Source organism: Strongylocentrotus purpuratus, unplaced genomic scaffold (genome assembly GCF_000002235.5).
Source record: "Strongylocentrotus purpuratus isolate Spur 01 unplaced genomic scaffold, Spur_5.0 spur5_scaffold_4, whole genome shotgun sequence".
Classification (NCBI taxonomy): Eukaryota; Metazoa; Echinodermata; class Echinoidea; order Camarodonta; family Strongylocentrotidae; genus Strongylocentrotus; species Strongylocentrotus purpuratus.
Genome location: NW_022145610.1, coordinates 25,314,763 through 25,338,741, shown reverse-complemented (window position 1 = coordinate 25,338,741; position 23,979 = coordinate 25,314,763). Strand labels below are relative to the sequence as shown.

Below are 23,979 nucleotides of genomic sequence, written 5' to 3'. Positions count from 1 at the left end.
TTTATTAATTATCAACATCATCACCCGGAAATGAACCTGGTTCACGAAAATATTGTGACCCAGTTCTGGTACGACCTACTATGCACGAAGAGTGAGAGAGAGAGAGAGAGAGAGAGAGGGAGAGAGGAAGAGAGGGGAAGCGAATCGCAGTCGCTGGAAAGGCACGGATGATGTGCACGTTGTGTATACGTGTTAGCTAGTCTCGATGTAATTCGCTGCAGCTGCAGACCCCTGTTGCAAATTATTCTTGGAGACTCGGAGGTGATAGAGATGGGGGCAGTGCTGATCAATATTCGATAGGGCCTAACTCTAAAACAATCTAAAGTGGAAACGGTCTTGACAGCTAGGTTGATTAATGTTTGCTTAAGGGGCTTTTTAATTAGCATTAGTCTTTGAGTGGTGGAACATTTTTCTAATCCTTGCCGCTGGTAAACTCTAAAAAACCATTCTCTTGTAATCACTTATTGCTATATCTCCATGGTTCCAGTGGCATACTTCCTCTGAACAACAAAACAACCAATCCAAAAGTATTCCAACAAAAACACCCACAATGCGTTGTTCACTCGATGTCAATTAACTGCTTAATTTCAAGTATATTTCAAAGTGCCCTTCAGTTGGTAGGGTTTTATTTTTTTGGAATGAAAAACATGTAGAAGACTGCAATACAAGCGGTCCCGAAGCGGTCCCCCTTCCCCTTCCTTTCTTTTTCTGTCAGGCGGTTCCTTATTCTTTATTTCTTTCTCTCTCTCTCTCTCTCCATTCCTCTCTCCCTCTTCTCCACATCTACCTGCTCCCCTTTTCTCTTCTACCTCCATTTTGTCTTACCTCTGATAATGCGATTGAACTTTTAATATGTTCAGTATAATATTCGAGGATTTATGCAATGCAAATTTGCATAATTGATGTACTATATTAGTTTTATGTCAACATAATGGTTGATAGTAGGTACCTCTTCTATTCCATTTTGATTTGTATGCATTTTTTATGTTCTATGTTTTGAGTTGAAAGTTGCATGTTCGATATTTTTTTTATCATAATAAACCAATTCAATCAATCAATTATATTATAATGATTGTAGTGATTGCAGTGACGCCCTTGAACTAACGCTGGTCTCATTTTCAAATCTTTAATTTTATTCATTCATTATATGCATGACTGTTTCTCAGAATTTAATTATCATTACACGTTGAAGGCTGTCGATTGCATTCAAATCTACGTAACAGTCTACATTAAAATGCCTAACTCATGGCGACTCGTTCATAATTGATATCCTTTATACCGTGCTTACGGGTGTGAAATTAAAAATAATATGCTAAAGCTTCTCGACTTTGGGACCTTTAGACCGGCTTATTAGGTTCCTGATGCATATTTTGTATTGAAAAGATTCTTTTGTTGTTGATAGGATTTTCTCAGACAAGACAACATGCAACTCTATTTAAAATAAAGAACAACTATTTATATGTCAAAAGCAATCGAAATTAAGGTACTTCTAAGCAAGAAAAGAGCTGAGCTTTATGAAAAGTTGAGGTATTTGAAAACAACCTTATTGAGATAGATTTTATGTATGTTATACTTCAACCATCCATAGGAACTAAATTTAAAGTGCGTACATTTCCATCCATTGCTCCTCCGAATTAGAGACAATAATAGAAAAACTTTAAATAAATATAAAATGTGCAATCATTAGATGTTTTACCACATCATTTTGATATTTCTCCCCTTAAGAGGCAGACAAGCCAATTTAGCAAAATTGGTCAAATCTTTGAGAAATGATATGGGTAAATGGTTACATTGATTACAACTTATATAGCTCCGAATATTATTCTCCACCAGAGAATCTGGGTAAGTATGCGACAAGATAATTCAAGGAATATACACGTATTTCCCGATGGGATATTTTTTCATCCATTATTACATTTTTAAAGCTGTTTCATGAACCCGTGAAATAAAGGTGGGTCATGTTTAAGTTCATCACACTAAACACACATAACTCTTTGTTTGAAATTTATCAATGCATTATTCAAATATCGAAATTATTCAAAGGACGCGGTGCGTATTTTTAGGCCTCTAATCACACACCCGCTAAAATAAGTCTATTCACTTAAAAATATGTAATTCACCGTGCTTTACGAGATAGTTCGTATTGTCCTCAACGACAGTTAAGCGTCTTATAATAATTGTATAAATAGTAACTGTGCTATAAATAGTAAACTTCCTTTTTGTTGTTTGCAATTAATTGTATTCTGCTCAAATCAAAGGGGTTACGCTTCGAGAAAGCTTGTGACTGGGACCTGTATTTCTTTATACGAATTAACCTCTCAAGTACAGCGACCCACATACGACTCACCTCAAACACACACACGCAACGCTCACGCTCAATCGCATTAGACAACACACACCAATCGTTACATATTTTACCGATATCAATTTGATATGAAAGCCAGTCTAGCCAAATTGGTCAAATCTTTGAGGGATAGTTTTTTTTATCCATTATTACATTTTTAAAGCTGTTTCATGAACACGTGAAATAAAAGTGGGTCAAGTTTAATTTGATCTCACTAAACACACCTAACTCTTTGTTTGAAAGTTACTAATGCATATTTAAAATATCGAAATTATACAAAGGTTACGGTGCATAGTTTAGGCCTCTTTAAGTAGGAATCGACATCCAGGGAAAATTAATTGAAATGGAATGTAAAAGTTTCCGTTTTAAGGTACTATGTCCCATTTGCAGGCCAAAAAAATGAAAAAAGTTAAATTCCAACTGCATTTGAAAGATAATACTAATTTAGAACTTCCATTAAAAAAGGTGGGGCTTGAAAATGTCTTCAAGTGGAAAAATAACGACTATTAGTTGTCAAATCGACTTTAGGGCTATAGAGCCCAAAAAGTAATAGTCTTGATTTTCAGACAATTGTACCGAATGGTCATTACGTTTTATGCTGCGCAAAGATTCAATCAGTTTAATCTTGGCAATCACAAGAAGTGGGTTATTGATGCTGACAAATGCTCATGTACCCTTTAAAACTCTTTCCATGTATGTTATTACCAAAGAAGAAAAAAGCCAGTCAGTCACTCAATAGTGTCTGACAGTGAAGTCTAGCAAGTAAACGGGTTTCCTTGCATAATTTGAATATGAGGACACTGCTAACGTTTAAATTTCACAGATAGGACATACATGACATATTCATAATTCCTGCAAAGTTCTACAGCATTTGAGGTTGGCTGCAAAAGGGACATAGTACCTTTAAAGGCCCACTGCACTACTTATAGCTACTTGCGCCCTCTATATAACAAACAATGACTAATCGGTGACCATTGGTCCCCCATGATCCTCTTTTTCTTATGTTAACTGGGAGCTGAGTTGATGAGATAACCACCTGTCCAGTGACCTTGCAGGGCAGTCTAATCCCTCCTATAAACTACGGCAGATAAGCTTTAAAGGAAAATCTAACCTTACAAAAAAAGTTACTCTATTATTATAACAACAGAAAGTAGAAAATTCAGAGAAGCAGACTTGTAAAAGTTTGAGTGACATCGGACATACAATAAGAAAGTTATACATTTTTGAAAGTTGTAATCACTATAATAATGGAAGGAAATTTTCATATTGGCTGAATATCATTGTGACGTTGTGCCTGACAACTTTGAAAATAAAGACTACTGATAACGGTTCAGATAATTATACATACGATGAAAAATTATTTTTTTTCTTAAGCAGTGGTTTGCGAGTGGAGGTTCTGCCCCAGTTCTGCCATTCATGCATTATACAAGATGACGATATTTTTGGATATTCAGACTTCGAACCATATGGCTGGTTCGCGTATACCGCTCTTCCTCTGTGTACATTAGGTCAACCAGGAGTAGAGGTGTCAAGCAACCTTTTCCCCATGCTAGTTTGAGAATTCAGACTCTTTCAGAATATTTTTGTATATTCATTTATCGGATAGAACAGGGGAAATGTGAGCGAAATATGACATATTTTAGACAAAATGTAGTCTGTGAATTATAATTATCTTTGAAATTGCGTTAATTTTGATGGTTTTGATAATGATGCTAATATTATACTGGGTTTATAACGCGCCTTATACATTATACAGTCAAACATGACACCCAATTAGGGTTAGTGGTCACTGTAGATACACTAATATACAGGTTCTTCAACCCATACTTTCTTCTAGAGGGAGCCAATGTAGATGATCACTATAGACAGGTGGCCTTCATGGAGAGGGGGCAATTTCATTTCCCTAAGTTACCTGTCATGTCCCATAGAAATCATGTTTTTTTTTTGGTCATCTTCTCACATTTCAATAGCGGGTAATTGATTTTGAGTTCATTCGGTTGCGATCGAGTCAAGCGACCTTTTCCAGAAGCTAGTTTGGAAATTCAGACTCTTTCAGAATCTTTGTATAATAATTTATTATATTGTCGAATCGAAAAGGGGAAATGGAAGCGGGAAGAAAAAAAAAATGAAATTTTGGCAAACGAAGTTGGCGAACGATAATGCTCTTTTTGCTCTTCAAAATCTGTATCTCATTTGTTGCTTTTGAATTAATGACAATAATGTTCGATGAAGGGTATTGGGTGTGGTTATCACTTTCCAAGTGCGAATAACATGATAATGCCATGCACTGGTATTGTGTGACTATAGCGTTTATACAAGGTAAATACTCGATCGGGTGAATGCCATGGAACCTTTCTGTCGGCGGAAATACCCAGACTATGAAGTAGAAGCTAGTTTGCAAATGCAGACATTTTGCGTATATTTAAGGCAAGCGGAATCGCAATAATGTCACGCAACCTTTCTGCGGCTGCAATCAGATTTTGAATCGCGTGCTAGTTTGCAAATTCAGACTCTGTAATTTTAATTTAGACATACAAGGTATTCATGCTATCTCCTCCTCTCTCTCTCTCTCTCTCTCTCTCTATCTCTCTCTCTTGCCGCTGAGTTACTAAATAAGTCTTGAGGTAGTCATAATTTTACGTTTTATGGTCTTGAATATTATTAAGGTCTTCACATTTTAATTGTAAGTTACAATCATACAGGTGCTTACCTAGCCAGCTTTGACCAGGGGGCGTTTCACAAAACTTGTCATCAGTGACAAATGACAGTGTTTGTTATAAACTACTGCATTCCTTGCTTCTGATTGGTTATCAACAGATTTGTCACTGATTTTTGTCATTGGTCATTGAAAAAAAAAGAAGCTTTATATGAAACGGGTCCCAGACGTCAAGTATCACGCGGGGTCGTCCCGTATTTCAATCATATTTGTCCCGGGGCGCCATTATGTATTGTGATCCCAGAGGTCTTATCTCAGTCATGTAGAAATACTGTAAGCATGCGTGACCACAGGTTTTACAGACACCCCCTAAACGAGGATTTCTTCTGAAGCCAAGGGGTATTTATATAATATTGGATGGCTTTGAATGTGATACAAGAATATATTGTCATAGCGAGAACAATAATATTCGTATTCTTGTATCACACGAAAAGAAAGCCATACAATATTATTATTATTATCTTTATCAGGCTGACTAGCAAAATAAGAAATTTCGATTATCAAGCAATATTGTACCGACAGTTGAAGTTCCCGGATGACAGAGCGATATGAAAACAACATTGATCTGCCATCCGGGTACTGCGCTAAAGATATTAATGCACCGATTTAATGTAGGCCTACCACTTGGAAGCCTTATATAGATAATAATGATGTATTGCGCTAAAGATATTTAATACACTGATTTATTGTACCACTTGAAAGCCTATATATATATATATATATATATATATATATAATAATAATAATGATGTATGATAATACACAAGCTGAGAAGTCTGCCAGTTCAGCGTGCTTGTTTTGCTCGTTCACTACGTTTTAGAAACTTGAGAGATTATATTTGGGTATATTTAAGACGACAAAGATTTCAGTGCTATTAAATTTGCACTGATAACATCTTTCCATTGACGTAAAGAAAATGATTTAAATCAAGAACAAAAAATATTGCGACTGTCGGTAGGACTATGTAGTAACAAAGTAGATACCTTTAAATACATGCCCTTTAAAGCCTTACTTCTCTGCCAATACCCTTGACAAAAGGGTGTGTTGGGATTACATCGGTATAAATTATGACGGTATTGAAAAGGGCGGTACTCATGAATAAATTACAATAGATTTTTTTAACAAAGAACCATCTTAGAATTACAGGCATGAGAATGTATACCAGATGGTATCGAATATAATTTTATTGTAAAAGAGAAAACGTCTATTATTGTTCTCTTTCTTGATATTGGTTGGAAACAACAGTTTTTTTGGGGGGGGGGGCGGGAGGAGGGGCGGGTCAATATACTATCATAATACTATCATGTCAATGCACTATTAGTGCTTTTGTATCAAAGAAACAGTATATGCCTATCAACCTTGAGTATCCAATCGATAATCATATTCCAGATCAAGAGTGAATTCCGTTTAGGTGATTATCAGAAGCTCTACTGCTATGCCGGTAGTAAGAGTTTCATTTTCTGGTGCATAAAAATAGCCTGTCCTGCTCCTTTATTATAGACCTAACAGAATGACTTGTTTCGGATGAAATGGTGATCGGCAATTTCAAATGTTACAGTCAGTACCAAAATTGCTTTCTATTAACTTGAATCAAAGAAAAATAGAAAATGTAATTTAGCCTCAAGCCTTTGTGTGAGGATCGGCTGCCATGAGTTTCAATCAGACAAACTAACTGAATGAAGCAAACAATCGAACCAATCCTAACCATAGCAAAAAATACATTGTTTATAGAGGAACTTTTTTTAATGTAACTTTGTATATAGGTTTAAATTTTGAAACATGGAAGTATGACTTGACACACGTACACACACACACACAAATATACACATTCACAGATATTTCCCATTTACGGAATCGCCTTTTAGGTCTACACAATTTAAACAAATATTCTTCAAAAATGATCCAATTCATATACATATTCGTTTAACTCTTTTCCAATTTGCGTTAGTATATATGACATACAGATATTCGGCCATGATGTCGTAGGATATGGAATGGCATTATGATCAACAAAAAACAAAAACAAAAATCATTTTATAGGCGCACTGTCCTACTTGTAGCTACTTCCTCCCTCTATATAGAAAACTTCCCCAATCGGTGCCTGTTGGTCCCCCATGATCCTCTTTTTCTTATGTTAAATGAGAGCTGAGTTAATGAGATAGCCACCTGTCACAGTGACCTCGCTGGCTCGCTGGGTGGTCTCATCCCTTCTTGCTGAAGTAGTAAAGCCTGCCTTTAATAAGAGGTATAGGGGTTGAAGTATGGAGGGCTGATAGAACAAAATGCAGCATTGTTTTTTACGGGGCCTTATCCCATGAATTCGATGAGAAACAACAAGACAGGGAAACTAATCATTTTCTCGTTGATATTGTTTTATCTTTCAGTTATCTGATGCTATAATAGATTAGAAGCATACGGGACTTACCAGACCCTTCATCTTCACTACCCAGTACCTGACTTGGAAGTCTCCTTTACTGCAATGCGTTTCATCGACGACAGAGACCTACGGCAGTGGGTCCAGGAGAACCTACAACGAAAGCTGGTCCAACAGGTGGGTCCATAGTAGCACAGTGGTTTTAAAGCCACATTGTACTATTTACTTGGGCCCTCTATATAGCAAACAATGCCTAATCGATGCCTGTTGGTCCCCCGTGATCCCCTTTTTCTTAACTTAAATGAGAGCTGATTTGATGAGATAACTACCTGCCAGTGACCGTGCAGGGAGGTCTTATCCCTCCATGCTAAACTAGTACATAGGGGGTTAAAGCCCCACTGCGCTACTTGTAGTTACTTGCTCCCTCTATACATGTATATAAAACAATGCCTAATCGGTGCCCATTGGTCCCCCATGATCCCTTTTTCTTATGTTAATTGAGAGCTGTCGGAGTTGGCTGGAGTTGATGAGATAAACACCTGTCAGTGACCACGCTGGGAGGTCTAATCCCTCCTGGCCAGACTAATGTAGACAGGATTTAAAGGGTATATATACATACAAGTTTTAATCGAATGGATGAGGTGAACCATGTTTTAAGCAACCGACACGGAACAAATCTTTCCCTCTTCATTTACTGCAGTTTTTAAATATAAATATGTGTCTGCGTATACACGTTGACTAATATCTGTACCTATTTTAATATCAGTTTTGAGGAGAATATGTTACTTAATACAGTTCAACATCAAATTAATTGTTCATTCATTTTCATTTCGTTTGTTCTTGGAATAGGCACACGAGCTTGCAGTGCAGACTGGGTGCGAAGTGCTTGTTCGGTTTCAAGATGGACGGGAGTCTCCACATTGCAAGTACTACGTCACAGACAGGATGAAACATGACTACGTAAATTACGGCGTCCGGGCTGACCCCGGTGACCTACCAATGTCAGGTGAATCAGGATTGCCCAAGAAGTATGTCCATGACTTCACATGCCAGGTGGCTTGTGAACCCACTGGCCCTATCCCCTACGCACCGGAGCACACCGAAACACACGAGGCTGAAATCATTCGGGTACAACAGCATCCCAATATATCTGTGCAAGGTGTCCATTGTAGTGAGGAGTGGCAAAGGCTGTACAGGGAGAGATTGTGGACCCAGCAGACTTCGACGTCATCCACGTCAAAATTAGAAGCAGCCATCCACTCAGAGGTTCAAAGGCGATCGCCAGGCGCCAATGGACAACGACCGTATGTATATCCAGCAAGTGCGTTGATTCAGTCGGATGCGTCCGTACCTACTGCGACGGAGAGCCACATCGTGTCAAATCTAGATGACAACGATGCTGCTCTACGAAATCTGAAGCAGTTACACCTCAAAAGACTGATGAGGCGTGAGATAGAACAAGAGGCACGTACAAACGAATTTCCTGGGCAGTCAAAGCCAGCGAATGACCATGAATGTTTTCGGGTTCTCACCTATCTAGAAGATAACGCTGAACAACGCGAGGAATTGGTATATGTATCTCAGCAAGAGAACCCTTCTCTTGCACCACAGCCACCGCCACCACCACCACCACCAGAGCCATGGCCACCACAACCACAACAAGAACTCCAAACACAGGATGTCAGGACGAATGGTCTCGGCTTTGATCCCAAAACGTTACCTGTTGGAAGTACACAGCAACGTTACCTATGTCGCATTTGCGAACGCACGTTTTGTGATATCTACAACTTGGTCTCTCACGCGAAAATGTTTCATTCAAGATTATCCGAATTGATTTTCGCCTGCAACTCATGCAATTCATCGTTTGAGGACGCTAGGTCTCTCCATGCTCACCTGCAGACGCACGGTAATATGGGGTTCTTTGCTGGAGCTGCTTGCCAGTTAAAGAGTCAGAGCAAAGATCGACAGAATGTCGTACAACAACGTCGATTCCCATGTCCAGACTGCGGGAAAATATTCTCAAGGTTTGGCTTCATGCAAAGTCACATTGAGCGTGTTCATGGTGGCACCAGGATCGCGGCGTCAATGGACACCACTGCCCTCTCCAAGGATTCCTCTTTTCTTTCTAAAGATTCCATGGTATCTCCTAAAGGACATAATGGAGGCAACCCAGTTGAAGATATCATTGTAGTCAGAAATTCATCAGAAAATTTGTATCGTTGTATGGATTGTGAGGAGAGTTTTGACAGAGCCGAAATCCTCCAGCAACATATCAAGGAGTCCCATCTCATATTGAAGACCAGTTCGGCACCCCCTTCGTTTACAGAAGATGATGAGCCTCCAGTTCAGCGGATGAGGTCCAAGTCAGAGGATGTAACATTCGTTGGAAAAGAGATCTACACATGTCAAGAATGTGGCAAACAGTTCCCTAGAGGAAAGCTGCTGCAGAACCATGTCAACAAATACCACATTTCAGCCGACCCCGCCGCGGTGGCAAGCCACCGAGAGGAACAGCACGAAATCGATCGGGCAGCCTTCGTCCAACCCGAACAGCAGTACAACAATAATGTGGCGAATTCCTCAGTTTCCGTCGTAAAGAAAGAACCCAATCAAGAAATACTAGATTTGAGCACCGGGAACTCGACCAGGAACTCCAGCCTGACTTTGTCAGATGATTCTAGCGATATGCCACCAGACTACCCCGTTAGCAGTCCTGACACACCGGGGAACGAGGCCAAACAGATGGAGGACCAAGAAATGGCTCATGAAAATGATGAAGGGTTTCGACGAAGGCGATTCGCTTGTGATGTCTGTGGAAAGACCTACAAGTACGGCTTCCATATGAAAGAACATCGCTTGACCCATGCGGCGGTGTGTCCGTTCGTTTGTCGCATCTGCGGCATGGGTTTCTTTAGACAGAGACAGCTGAGGGACCATGAACTGAGACATACAGGAGCTTATCCGTGTCGCTGTGATATCTGTGGCAAAGGGTTCCCTCGGACATCAGAACTAAAGAGACATTTAGCGTTCCGGCATAACAGTCATCTCGATATATTTGTTAGACGAAAGTCAATGCCTTCACGGAATGGGGAACAAACATAGTGTATAAACTGTAATAGTTCGTATAATAGTGAAATACTTGGCAGTGTAAGAGCTTTACCTACATCGTGGTCATTATTTGGCGCGTTTGTATAGAATGTAAAAATGAGCTGGCCAAGCCGGAGAGGTACACAAAACCCTGGTTGTTATGATATTTATCTCCTGTACGAGTACATATTCATTGTTTAATTTTATATAGTTGTTGCCGTCAAAATCTTTACGTTGTTCAATAGGATTAGAAAGAGTATCATGTTTCTTGTTGGTTGTGTACAATGAAATAATGCACTCCTAAACAATTCTGTTTCCTTTTTGCCTTTACATGTTTCGTTTAGTGGTAGTTTTTTTTTTAAATAGTATTATTCTTAGCTGGCTTAACTTGCTCGCTTTTCGAGAGAAAATGAACCACTTGTATTTTTATTAGTTGTTACGCATTAGGCAAGATAGATGAGTTGTTTAATCATGCTGCAAATAAATTGTAGAGTACAATGTATTATGATATCTTTCTAAGCCACCCTGCCAGAGGGAGTAGATGAATTCGATTAAAGGCCCACTACACTACTCGTAGCTACTTGCGCCCTCTATATAACAAACCATGCCTAATCGGTGACCATTGGTCCCCCATGATCCTCTTTTTCTTATGTTAACTGAGAGTCTTATGTTAACTGAGAGCTGAGTTGATGAGATAACCACCTGTCCAGTGACCTTGCAGGGCAGTCTAATCCCTCCTGTAAACTATGGCAGATACGCTTTAAAGGAAAATCAAACCTTAATCGATCTACCCTTAACAGAAAGCATAACAATCAGAGAAGCAGATAGGTGAAGGTTTGAACGAAATAGGACCCCAAAAAGAGAAAACAATGAATTTTAAAATCACTATACAGTGCGTCCCAGAAAAAACGAAACCGAGAATTATCGATGTTTTATTCTAACTTGTTCACGATTATTATTAATAAATGACACATATTTGTAAAGCTTAGAGCCTCCTCTTTCATTTGACGCAACTCATACGATGCATATTTCACGCATGAGTGATTGAAAGCAATTTGAAGGAAGGAAACCAAAAAGTCATTTGGCGGGCGGTATCTGAATTTCGTAGGAAAATTCACATTTCTAAAAAGTTCAGTTTCTGCCCTTTCATATGACACCTCAATCAGGAAAAATGAGCAAGGAATGACAAAGTTCTTTTTGTTTAAAGTAGTGCTTGCATTTCCATAATTTTATCAAACGGATTCGTTTTCACTGGCTGCCTGCATGCAGTAGCAACAAACGGAATTGACAAAAGACTTAACTCCGTTTCGTTGACAATCAACCGTATACGAAAGACTTCATTTCTTCGTTTTTTTCTGGGACCCACTGTACATACGAGAAATTCAAATTGGCTGAATGTGTCAATGTGACGAAGTGCCGGATTTGTTTCCAACACACAAAATGACTAAAAATGTCCCTTTTTTCATAATATATGACTCAAGACGATCTTTTCTTTTTAGGGAGAAGGCGTTTAGGAGAAAAACATTACAATTCATGATATGTTTGTACAAGACAGAAAAGTTGTCTGTGAGTATGTCACAATCCAGTGACCAAATCCAGTGACCAAATTACCAATTCTATTCGCATGGCGGCGATCTCATATTTCAAACACTCGTAACCGTCTTAATATTGATCCGATTTATTTCAATTCGTCGCCTTTCTGTTTCTCTTTTTTCCCGCTTTCATACATACGAATTATTATAGGGGTTGGATTGCCCTTTAATAATGCAGTATACTCGGGATTGCGGGCTGATATATTCGACTGGAATGGAATGCCGGATTTTAGCTTGAATAAAGGAGATGGTGCACATAGGAAAGCCAGAATCCGAAGACAGGGGCAATAGTTCATCTTTAAATCGCTTAAAGTTCATCGCTAAGAGACAACACTTTCTTTTTAAATCGCTTTGAGACATAATAAATGTATATGCGCCATTATAAGCCAGAGATATAAATATTATCATATATATTTATTTGTCAGAGTATCATGGAACTGGTTTTTATGTCAATGATGTATGACAGTTTTTCCTGCCAAAGAGATACAAACTGCTTTGGTCAATTCAGGGCGTGTTTATATTATGCCTAATCATGATTATATATTAGATAATATTTAGATTACATCTTTCGATATCATAAGCAAAGGCAGGGGCTTTTAAATAGATATGTATATGTGAAATGTTATTTGCTGTTTTATGAATAAGAGCTGTACAGGTATAATACTTATATTAAAGAAATTAAAATGCCGGTGATTATTGCTGTCAAAGATTTTATGATTGACATGTGTATGGTGATATGGTTGTTACTATGGTTATGGTTGATTTGTTTGTATTATTAAAAAAGCAGAAGACTATATTTATCTATCGTTTTCATATTTTGTATCGATACATTGTCTTTGTACCGTAACACATCTGGTATCTGCAATAGATAGGTTTACTAATATATTTTTTTTAATTGCATAATTTTTTTAACAAATGTGACAACCTGAAAGCTTCCCCGACGTAGCAACACGCACTGTTTGCAGAATGAGTTCCAAGTATTGTAGTTCATTCATTAATTTCTGGAAAAGTGGAATAGAGCATCAATATAGATGCCCAGGAAAGAAATATCCATACATTTGAATATGTCTACTGTACCTTGGCAAAATACTTAAAGAGAGGGTTAAGACGAAGAATTATTTTTTTGTACGTCGTCAATAAGCTTAAAGATAAACTCCAGTACTGGTAAAAAAAAAAAAAAATTCTCACAGAATCAAAGCAAACTTACACTGAATGTTCAAGATTACAAATAAATGACATGTGTCAAACAATTTTGGAAGAAAATGTATACTGGCTGAGTAATGAGCATAGAAAGACAAGGAAATCAAGGAAGTACTAGCCCCGACACCATGTGTGTTGTCCCATATATAGCTTTCTATGTGAGTGCTTGTTACTTTACCAAGACTCGGTCAAATTTATTATGATTTTGATGACTCCAGAACCTTGCAGTGCACACCAATACTTACATGCTACATGATCAACTGTTTCTGATCCTTTCACACCTTTTCTTTCACAATGCAATCGCATTACCAGTACTAAAGTTTATCTTTAATTATATATGTGTTCATCGTGAGTGGCGTATCGTGGGCTCAGTCATGGAGGGGAGGAGGGCACCAGTCTTTAGTCTACTAGATCAGCGTTTTTTTATAGTTTTTTTTAAAACTTTCTTTTAGCCACGGCACACTTCTATGAGTTTAAAAAGTTTAGCGTTAGCCCAATCAAATTTTTATCAAAGAGGATTTGTTTTTCATCTCTCGTACACATTTTTGCTTGGGGGCTGTGAGGGCCTCTTGCCTAAAAATATACTATAATAAAAGGAAATATTGCGAGCGAGCGAAAAAAGGGCACTTCTTATTAGTACAAACATGTTTTTTAATCATCAATATACATTAGATAAAATGTTAAATTATATGTCGTTGACAATAAGCATCGTTAATTTATTTATTTGTCGATAATTGAAGCGGGCGAGGGGGGGGGGGGGGGGGGAAGAAATCTTAATGTGGTATGAATTTCATTTCTAAATACAAATAGAATAAATAAGGTTATATCCGAGCGCCATGCTGCCCGAACCATGCCGATATTTGGGTAGCGAGGTGCCTGAATATTTTAACATCATCATTATGGGGATATTCATGAACCCTAGCTGCCTTAAACTATTATATTATATCCCTTTTCTAAATTTTGCAAAGAAACGACACTTTATTATCTCTGAAATGTTATTTCCTCATCAATACTAAAACGATATATATTCGGCCATCTTGCGGTATCTGATGCCTTGTTTCCATGAAGTTGACGATATTAGAAAGCTTATTTTTAATGTAACTAAAATACACTCGCGGCACCCAGGTAGAAACGTTATACTAGATGATCAAAATTGAGGGGGTAGATTTACAAGGCCTGGAGGCAGGGGCGTAGACAACGGGGGGATGAGGGGGATGCATCCCCCCACCTCACAAGGTGGGGGGGATGGCATGTACAATCATCCCCCCCAGGTTTTGGGGAATGATATTTGCTTACTTAATAAGTCATAATGGTGATAATTATAGTAATAATAATAATGATAACAATTATAATATTAATAATAATAATAATTATGATGATGATAATAATAATCCTCATCATTATTGTAATTGTGTTTATTGTTATTAGCCGCATTCACACGGTGAAAGCCAATTCAGACGGTAAAAAAAGAAAATCTTACAAGTATTTTGTGGTTATCTTGTGATTTGGAAACCACAAGATAACCACAATATTAAACAGGCGCGGATCTACGGGGGGGGGGGGGGTTAGGGGGTTTAACCCCCCCCCTTGGGCGGCCCCCCCTCCCCCCCCCCAAAAAAAGGGGGAAAAAAGAAGAAAAAAAAGGAAAAAAGAAAGAAAAAAGAACGCACGCTGGAGAGAAACCCTTTCAAGTGCAAATATTGTGAGAAGATATTCAACTCATCTGGTAACTTAACCAAACACATGATAACTCTGGATATAACTGTGTATTTAACTGTTACTTGATTTAAAAAGACGTTATCATGCACTGCTTTTTATGGTCTCCATTGTGTTAATAGATGCCAGGAAAACATCACTTACGGGGTTCAAATATACACCCCCAAAAAAAATCGGCTCGCCGCTTCGCGGCTCGTGGACGATGCTCTGCATCGTCATTATTTAGGTCAACCCCCCCTTAGCAAAAAGCTAGATCCGCCCCTGAATCATCCCCCCCAGGTGTACGAACCTGTCTACGCCACTGCCTGGAGGTAATGTACCCTTTGCCCCTTTCAAGTGGGAAAATTTTTGCATTTTAAAGTGACGCGGACAAACATGCATACTCTAGTCTGTCTCTTTTCTCGTATGTCTTCTATCTTTCACCTACTTCTCCATTTCTTTTAATTATTTACTTTACACTATGAAGGGCGCAGATCGGATCACCCCAAAGCATTTTCGATAAACGTTTGATAATAATAATGAAAACGATGCTTATAAAGCGGTTTCAACCGAAGTCTTTAAGTGCTAATACACATTTAAAACAGTTTTCATTTGAGACTGATCATGTTGTTCCCACATTACTGATTGACATAATATCTGAAAAGTGTTTTCGAGCAATCTATCTATTCTAATCTATTTAAAAAAAATATTATCTCACTTTTTTCCCCTTTTCCTTCAACTCTCTCCTCGCTCTCACCTTTTTTGTTTTCCATCCCATTGGGGGCACAAGGCCCCCCCCCCCCCTCTTCGTAGCTACTCCACTGTTTATCGTTGTGAAGAACTTTACATTTTAACCACAATTAAAAAAAGTCTATCAAGCTGATTCCGGATATTTTAGGAAATATGGTTAATTGTGAAAAGAGTAATTAATGAAAACACGATGAGGACAGTCGGAGGGGACAAAAAACACTTTTGTCATTACCCGCTTTACAATGTTGTGCTGTAGGGGGCGCTAGACATATCTTACACACCTCGGCTATTGACTTGGTCTTCGCCAATAATCACAGTGGTTATGTTATTTGTAGATTGTTATACTTTGGCGCCACCTTTTGGCGAATGCTTGTTAATTATTTGTTATTAATTATTCAGCTCTGGCTCCATTTTGGGTAGCGCCCTATACCACATAAGGTTACATTATTTTTATGATATTTGAAAGTGCATAGGTTAATTTGCATAAATTATGAATACGCATCATGAATATAAAATCTAGAAATATACAACGAACTAGAATCATTACAAAACTTGTCAGACTCCACTTTTTAAATGCTAATTGAAACCCATTATTCATATGAAACTTCTTTTCTAACACAAAATAATTATTTTGATGTAATTAATAATGAATAATAATGATAATTTATGCAAATTTGATGCGATTTTCAAATATTTATTTTCTTTTGTATTATATTGTGTTTTTTTCTTATTATATCTATTGTTTTATTTCTAATGTATTCTTTTGTTCTGGAATACATCAAGTTACTTTGAGAAACATATAAAAGCAATTTGGTATCAATTCATAGTATTCTCATTTATGCTTGAACATGAATATATGCAATTATAGCATATTTTTTATGACATGCGCATACTAATTGTTATAACACCTTACAGGTACATCCGATTTCGACGAAAATTGTATCAAAATCTGCGTAAGACTTGAGGGAAAAAAAGTCATGAAACGACAATTCGAAATTCTAAGCGGTTGCGGCACAATCTCCGAAATGTCGAGGGGGGACCTCCCAGCCCCCCCCCCCCCTCCCCAGTACAGTAAGGTTTAAATGAAGAGCTTCAAAATTAACTCAGACAGACATCTCGTCTCCTTAATTGCGAATCAGGTTTGGGCATAATTGTTTAGCTAATACACCTCATTATGTTATACACCTCATTAAGCTTCTGCTGAACTTTGGAACAAATTTCCTTTAAATGGCAAAACCTGTCAGACTGACTGTTTAACCAATTCAAAACTTGTCTTAAGACACATTTATTTAAAATTGCTTTTTATGATTACCACACCCCCCCCCCCCCCCCAACACTCCGTGAACGGAGGGATACCATGCGTGTTCCCAAACTCTCCGGCTCGTAACAAAAGAAAAGGGTCTACCAGTGTTGACTTTACACACCGGACTTTTGCTGAAAAAAAGGGGGGGGTTGCTGAAAAAGGCTCGTATAACAAAAGAAAAAGGGCGACCCGTATTGACTTTACACACCGGACTTTTGCTGGAAAAGGGGGGGGGGGGGGGTGGCGCTGGGAACACGCATATGCGTACCCTAAATAACACTGAGTGGGGGCCGGGATGATTAACTTACTCTGTTCACATTGATATACAGTGCATCCCAGAATAAACGAAACCGAGAATTATCGATAATTTATCATAACTTAATCACAATTATAATTAATAAATGACACATATTTGTAAAGCTTAGATCCTCCTCTTTCATTTGATGCAACTCATATATATGATGCATATTTCACGCATGAGTGATTAAAAACAATTTGAAGAGAGGAAACCAAAAGTCATTTGGCAGGCGGTATCTGAATTTCAAAGAGGAAATCACATTTCTAGAAAGTTTAATTTCTGCCCTTTCATATTATGACACCTCAATCAGGAAAAATGAGCCAGGAATAACATAGTTCTATTTGTTTAGAGTTATGCTTGCATTTCCATAATTTGATTAAACGAGTTCATTTTCAATGGCTGCCTGCCGTAGCAACAAACAGAGTTGACAAATGTCTTAATATAACTCCGTTTCGTTGACGATCAGCCATGCACACAAAATACGAAAGGCTTTTTTATTCATTACAACATTACCTAACCGCTCACGATGGTGGTCTACTGCGTTCCAAATTACCTCTCTAATTTATTGAAAATATTTCATATTTCTTATATTATTGTATGCTTCGTACATGTTTATCGAATGATATAATTGTACATGATTTTTCATTCAATTACTTATGTAAACATTGTATTCATTGTATTTGTTATTGTTCGAAATTTTGTACTTTGACTTTGAATTTGTATATTTTTGAACGCAGAAATAAAATCAATCATACAAACAAACAAACATGGGCTGGTTGGCCCATTACAAAATTAGACCCGAAACATAAATTGCAAAAAAGGCTTTACGCATAATTTTGTTCGAATTGCCCTTATTTAGCTCCGTCACGCCTAATATTCTCATATTGACAGTTTCTGAAAAAAAATGGTTAAAAAAAAGGATGGTAACGTAAATTTTTCTTTAAAAAAATAAAAACAAACTAAAACGGCCCCGCCCCCCCCCCCCCTCATTTTTAAAACCGGCTGCCGGATGATTGGCTGCTAAATATTTCCTCACAAATTGGACCCCCCCCCCCCCCCCCCCCCCCCACAAGCATGTGCTTATTATTATTGTTCATTATTATTTATTATTATTTATTCCTGTTTACCTGCAGTGAAGTGTTTTATGTAATTTTTGTTTTGGTGTAGATTCTGTATACTTGCATGTGTTTTGGGATGTCCATTTTATCCAGACTTGGCTTTAAGGGGCTTCAGGCTAACAATTAATTATGTATTGTATGTTTTGTACATGTATATTGATTGTTAATGATGGAGTAAAGTGAACTGGCTGTGACATCGCATTCTCGACGAACGATAAAGGGGGAGACGGAGGGACTGGGGAGGGGGCTCCACCCATAGGCGTACTGAGCCAAGTAATAAATGGATTTTGAAGGAAGTCTATATATTATGTACATGTATTTATTTATCCGAAGCCCCAGCTTCTCTTTACCTTGCCTGCTTAATTCTTTACATTGCATATGCACCTCCCTTCCCTTCTCTCTTTCCATCTCCATACATCTCTGTATCTTCCATTACTCTCTCTCTCTCTCTCTCTCTCTCTCTCTCTCTTGATATATTATTGCCTTTCTCTCTCTCTCACTCCATACATCTCTGTATCTACCAATGACTATCTCTCACTCCCTCTCTCTTGATATATTATTGTCTTTCTCTCTCTCCATCTCTGTATCTACCAATAACTATCTCTCACTCCCTCTCTCTTGATATATTATTGTCTTTCTCTCTCTCACTCCATCCATCTCTGTATCTACCAATAACTATCTCTCACTCCCTCTCTCATGATATATTATTGTCTTTCTCTCTCTCTCTCTCATGATATATTATTGTCTTTCTCTCTCTCTCTCTCACTCCATCTCCATACATCGCTGTATCTCACCCCTGTATCCATCATTAAACTCTCTCTCCCCGTCTCATTAATTAAATTAGTTTCTCTTTCCCTTCTCATCATTCATTCCTTCCTCTACAAAATGTACAATGTTTTCCCCCTTGTTTTCCAACCTTAGAAATGTTTGTTCAAGTAATGACAAATATATTAACGGATAGACCAGATGTTGGAAGCAATACGTGGATTCGGGATAGGGCCATAGGGAGGGGGGGGAGGACACTTTGATTTGAATTTCGGAATTATGGAGCACCAGAATCGAAAACCACCTCACATCATACCAAACCAAAATCATAATTTTGTTATTTTTATAAGAAAAAAAAACACTTTTAGCATTTGTATAAATTTATTTACAAAATCCATATATTTGCAGAATTCATATTTGTTTGTATATGAAATAATATATACAATACCTTGTGAGAGCTTCAAACATATAAATGTTAAGGATCGTTCAAGTTATGAAGAAAAAATAATCTTTCAAGGTTTTTTGAAGGATTTCCTAGCATTCAGGTTAACAATTTTGAAAAATAAGATTTGTGGCAATTGTGGCATCCCAAATTTGTTTACGAAACGTGTTCAGAAAACAAATATGCCAGGGGCACATTTATCACACCTCTAACTAAACTTTAATCTTACTGCCTCAAAATTTCCCAAAAAAAACTTTTCCAGAAGTTTGAAATAAACCATTTCGTAATTCAACCACTTATTCTTCAAGATATATTATACATATAGTACCTTTAAGATATTGGTAATCACAGCATTACTGTTATTATCAATGATTGTCTATACTCTGCAGTCTCCAAGTTTTGAGAAAGCGCGAGTTTTTCGGCTGCATTGCCCGCAATGGTTCATACTTAAACTTTGCAATTTGAGATCATGGTCGTTTCCTTGATATTGATGTTTAAGAGTTTGTTCACCAAAAGCGAGTTGTTTAGAAGCACTTCCTGTGGACGATGGATGGGCCGGACTCATCGTATTCCTGCTTGCTGATCCACATCTGTTGGAAGGTGGAGAGAGAGGCAAGGATGGAGCCTCCGATCCATACGGAGTATTTCCTTTCTGGAGGAGCAATGATCTTGATCTTCATGGTTGGTGGGGCAAGGGCGGTGATCTCCTTCTGCATCCTGTCGGCGATTCCTGGGAACATGGTGGAGCCTCCAGACAGAACAGTGTTGGCGTACAGATCCTTACGGATGTCAACATCGCACTTCATGATGCTGTTGTAGCAGGTCTCGTGGATTCCAGCAGATTCCATTCCAAGGAAGGCTGGCTGGAAGAGGGCCTCTGGGGCACGGAATCGCTCGTTGCCAATGGTGATGACCTGTCCGTCGGGAAGCTCATAGCTCTTCTCGAGCGAGGAGGATGAGGCAGCAGTCTGCATCTCCTGCTCAAAGTCAAGAGCAACGTAGCAGAGCTTCTCCTTGATGTCACGAACGATTTCACGCTCAGCTGCAAGATAGAAAAAAACAGATGAAATTAGTTAGTTACGAATGTATAACGAAAAGCAACATTCACTTTCTATCCCCCCAAAATGTTATTGTCAAAGTTCAAAGAAAATTAACATAATCATATATAATATCCTCCCTCCTCTTTTTTTAATAATCTTTAAGCACAGGATGCAGGAAATAGCTTCATCACTCTTTGATTTTTAAACAAAAATATCTTACCGGTGGTGGTGAAAGAGTAGCCACGCTCGGTAAGGATCTTCATCAGGTAGTCTGTGAGATCACGTCCAGCCAAGTCCAGACGGAGGATGGCGTGGGGAAGGGCATAACCCTCGTAGATGGGCACAGTATGTGAAACACCATCACCAGAGTCGAAAACGATACCAGTGGTACGTCCAGAGGCATAGAGGGAAAGCACGGCCTGGATGGCGACGTACATGGCGGGTGAGTTGAAGGTCTCGAACATGATCTGCAGAAGACATGAAAACAAAATGATTGTTAATCACCGATTTCAGTTAACTAATCACAACAAGTTTGATTTAGTCAATTGCTGTTATTTCGAAATGTTTTTTCACTTGGTATTAATATTAATAAACTGCTTAAGATGTTTAAATGTGAAAATGTATTTGTTTTGAGAATTTGATTACTTCAATAATTAATAGGCATATCGCTTGTTCTTACCTGTGTCATCTTTTCCCTGTTTGCCTTGGGGTTGAGGGGAGCCTCGGTAAGGAGGACGGGGTGCTCCTCTGGGGCAACACGGAGTTCATTGTAGAAGGTGTGATGCCAGATCTTCTCCATATCGTCCCAGTTGGTGACGATACCGTGCTCGATGGGGTACTTCAGGGTGAGGATACCTCTCTTGCTTTGGGCCTCGTCTCCGACGTAGCTGTCCTTCTGTCCCATACCGACCATGACACCCTGGTGACGGGGCCTGCCAACAATGGATGGGAAGACAGCCCTTGGGGCATCGTCTCCGGCGAATCCGGCCTTCACCATACCGGATCCGTTGTCGATGACAAGAGCGGCAACATCGTCGTCACACATGATGATTGATTTCTTGTTTTATTTACTCTAAAATAAAAACACAAAAATGCATCATAAATAAAATGCTAGTAATTGGAATTGCACAGGAAAGAGAAATAAAAGAACGAAGTAATTTTGTGGCAGGGAAATTCTCTTGAAAGAATAATCGAAATGTCATTAAAAGTGTACAAAGCTCGTCAAGTTTTACTGATAAGGAGTTCCTGATACGGAGTTTACCAATCCGGGAAACACACGTGGTCTGAACTGCCGCACCCACCAACCGCCTATGCCACTGCATTCGCAGAGCGAACAGGTTTCTCGAGCATATGCGCATGCGTGCTCTCTATCATCTACATGCCACGCCCCTATCCGAAATTTATGAACGACCTCCGGGCGAAGCTAATTAATTATGCATGCGACACAGGGATCGTCTTCGTGCTGACCGCCAATGGGATAGACAAACGATCGCGCGACGCACCGGCATCATTTGAATATTCAATATTAGCAGCTAAACCGCCCACACCTTTTCGACCAATGAAGAGCCGATACATAATGACTAAGCCCAGGCATGGCAATGCGCCGAAATCGATCGTCTGCGGCATGCTACATGCAATTTTGCGACCTGAATATTTTTATGAATATTTCTGTGCATATACACCAATGTAAAAAAAAAGTGGACACGACTTAACTCTAGATTTTCTGGTGCAATTATCCAAATAAATATGTTTCCAAATTGTTTTATTGTAAGCGAGATACGCCTCTATGGATAGAAGGAAACGGGAAGGATAACAAATATAGTAACAACCAACAATTTCATCAGCATCCTCCGTCTTACGAATTAAATGTCTTGTAGAGTCTACATCAAACTATTAAAAAACTCAAGGAAATATTTCAAAGCTTAATCAGCTAAAACAGACGTTTAAATATTTGCTACAAATTCTAGAGGCTTCGTTTAGATATAGCCAACACAATTTTACTTCTATTATAAGAATTAAATTCTAAAAGCAAATGTGTGCAACATTGAATGAAACTGGAATGACACCATTTTAGAACAAAATAACGCATTAGGTCTGAACATAAATTTAAATTTTGAAGCATTTGCAGTTTGCACAGATACATCCGACTTGATCATCTTCAAAGCCACACCCTTTCCCAACAATAGGAAGTGTGCTTTAGATTAAGTAGATAATGCAATTTCGCTTTGATTTCCAACAAAAATGAATTGACAAAATGCGATTTAACAAAAGATGTACGGAAGGAAAAGAATTTTAAAAACGCGATACCTTTTACAATCCAAATTCCCAATCCCTGCTATTTTGCTGTGGCCAATCATCAACGTACGCGTGAAAAGCATGTGCGATGCGATGTCAGTTGGCGTGGCACGCCCAACAAGAACAGGTGTCCTCGCCGGAAAAAAAGACCGGGAAAACATAAAGTAACATCTCCTTCGATTGTGCGATATACATTCGATTTGCAATTAAAGGTACAACTTACACATAATACAATTCTTACTTAGACATAGAGTTACAATCATACATCAGTTTCAAAATACATATAAGTGCAATGACTAATAAAAATGAAGATAATTTGTGAGATGATATTTGCTCGATTCGAAAAAAGCATACGAACCCAGTACCGGAATCCAATATCCTAATATGGAATAACCACTGACTGGAGCAGATTTTAAAATGCCCTTTGAATGCGATGCGTATGGAGTAAGATTCTCGAGCTGGGTGGAGAAAATTGATGCCCGTAAAAACGAATTCAAGAAATATAGACTTACCGAAAGAAAGAGAGGAGAGATGTGAGGTTGCCGGTTCGAGGTTGAAACTTGAATGAAGCTGAGATGAAGGCGCAAGCAGGTATATACTACTATCCCGAGTTGTACGAGAAGCATATTGACCATATAAGGAGAATTTTAGACGCACCGCACGCCTCGGCGCACTCATTAATATCCTTATAGGGGATCGCCTCGAAAAACCACCCGGCGTTTTTTTTTTTTTTTTTTTTCTTGCTCCACCCACACGCAGGCGCATGCATTTGGTCTGATTCACACAAGTGGCTGTACACGAATACACGTGAGGATTAGATCTCTCCATACCTAATATGTATAATCAAGGGCTCACTTCCTTATAACAGGGTTGTTTACGAGTTATTACATCGATCAGTACTCTACATACCTAATTTCTTTCCTTTTGCTATCTATTCTTGTTCAATTTTTGCTGTTTGAT

The 23,979-nt window shown here is 38.5% G+C and overlaps 1 protein-coding gene across 1 annotated transcript; it reads right to left on the bottom strand.

Moving 5' to 3' along the window:
* Positions 1 to 19,618: 19,618 nt before the first annotated feature.
* On the bottom strand, positions 19,619 to 23,655 carry LOC115929160 (actin-15B). Its single transcript, XM_030997550.1, has 4 exons — positions 23,532 to 23,655; positions 21,404 to 21,796; positions 20,945 to 21,191; positions 19,619 to 20,726 (listed from the first exon to the last, which is right to left on the bottom strand). The coding sequence occupies exons 2-4, from the start codon at positions 21,767 to 21,769 to the stop codon at positions 20,209 to 20,211; spliced, it is 1,131 nt and encodes a 376-aa protein (XP_030853410.1). The 5' UTR covers positions 21,770 to 21,796; positions 23,532 to 23,655; the 3' UTR covers positions 19,619 to 20,208.
* Positions 23,656 to 23,979: the final 324 nt, after the last annotated feature.

Excerpts from the sequence above, each read along its gene's own strand:
- LOC115929160 (XM_030997550.1), bottom strand. The coding sequence starts at position 21,769 with ATGTGTGACGACGATGTTGCCGCTCTTGTCATCGACAACGGATCCGGT. Across the intron at positions 21,192-21,403 it reads ACAGGGAAAAGATGACACAG|ATCATGTTCGAGACCTTCAA; the intron begins GTAAGAACAAGC and ends TGTCTTCTGCAG. Across the intron at positions 20,727-20,944 it reads CTACTCTTTCACCACCACCG|CTGAGCGTGAAATCGTTCGT; the intron begins GTAAGATATTTT and ends TCTATCTTGCAG.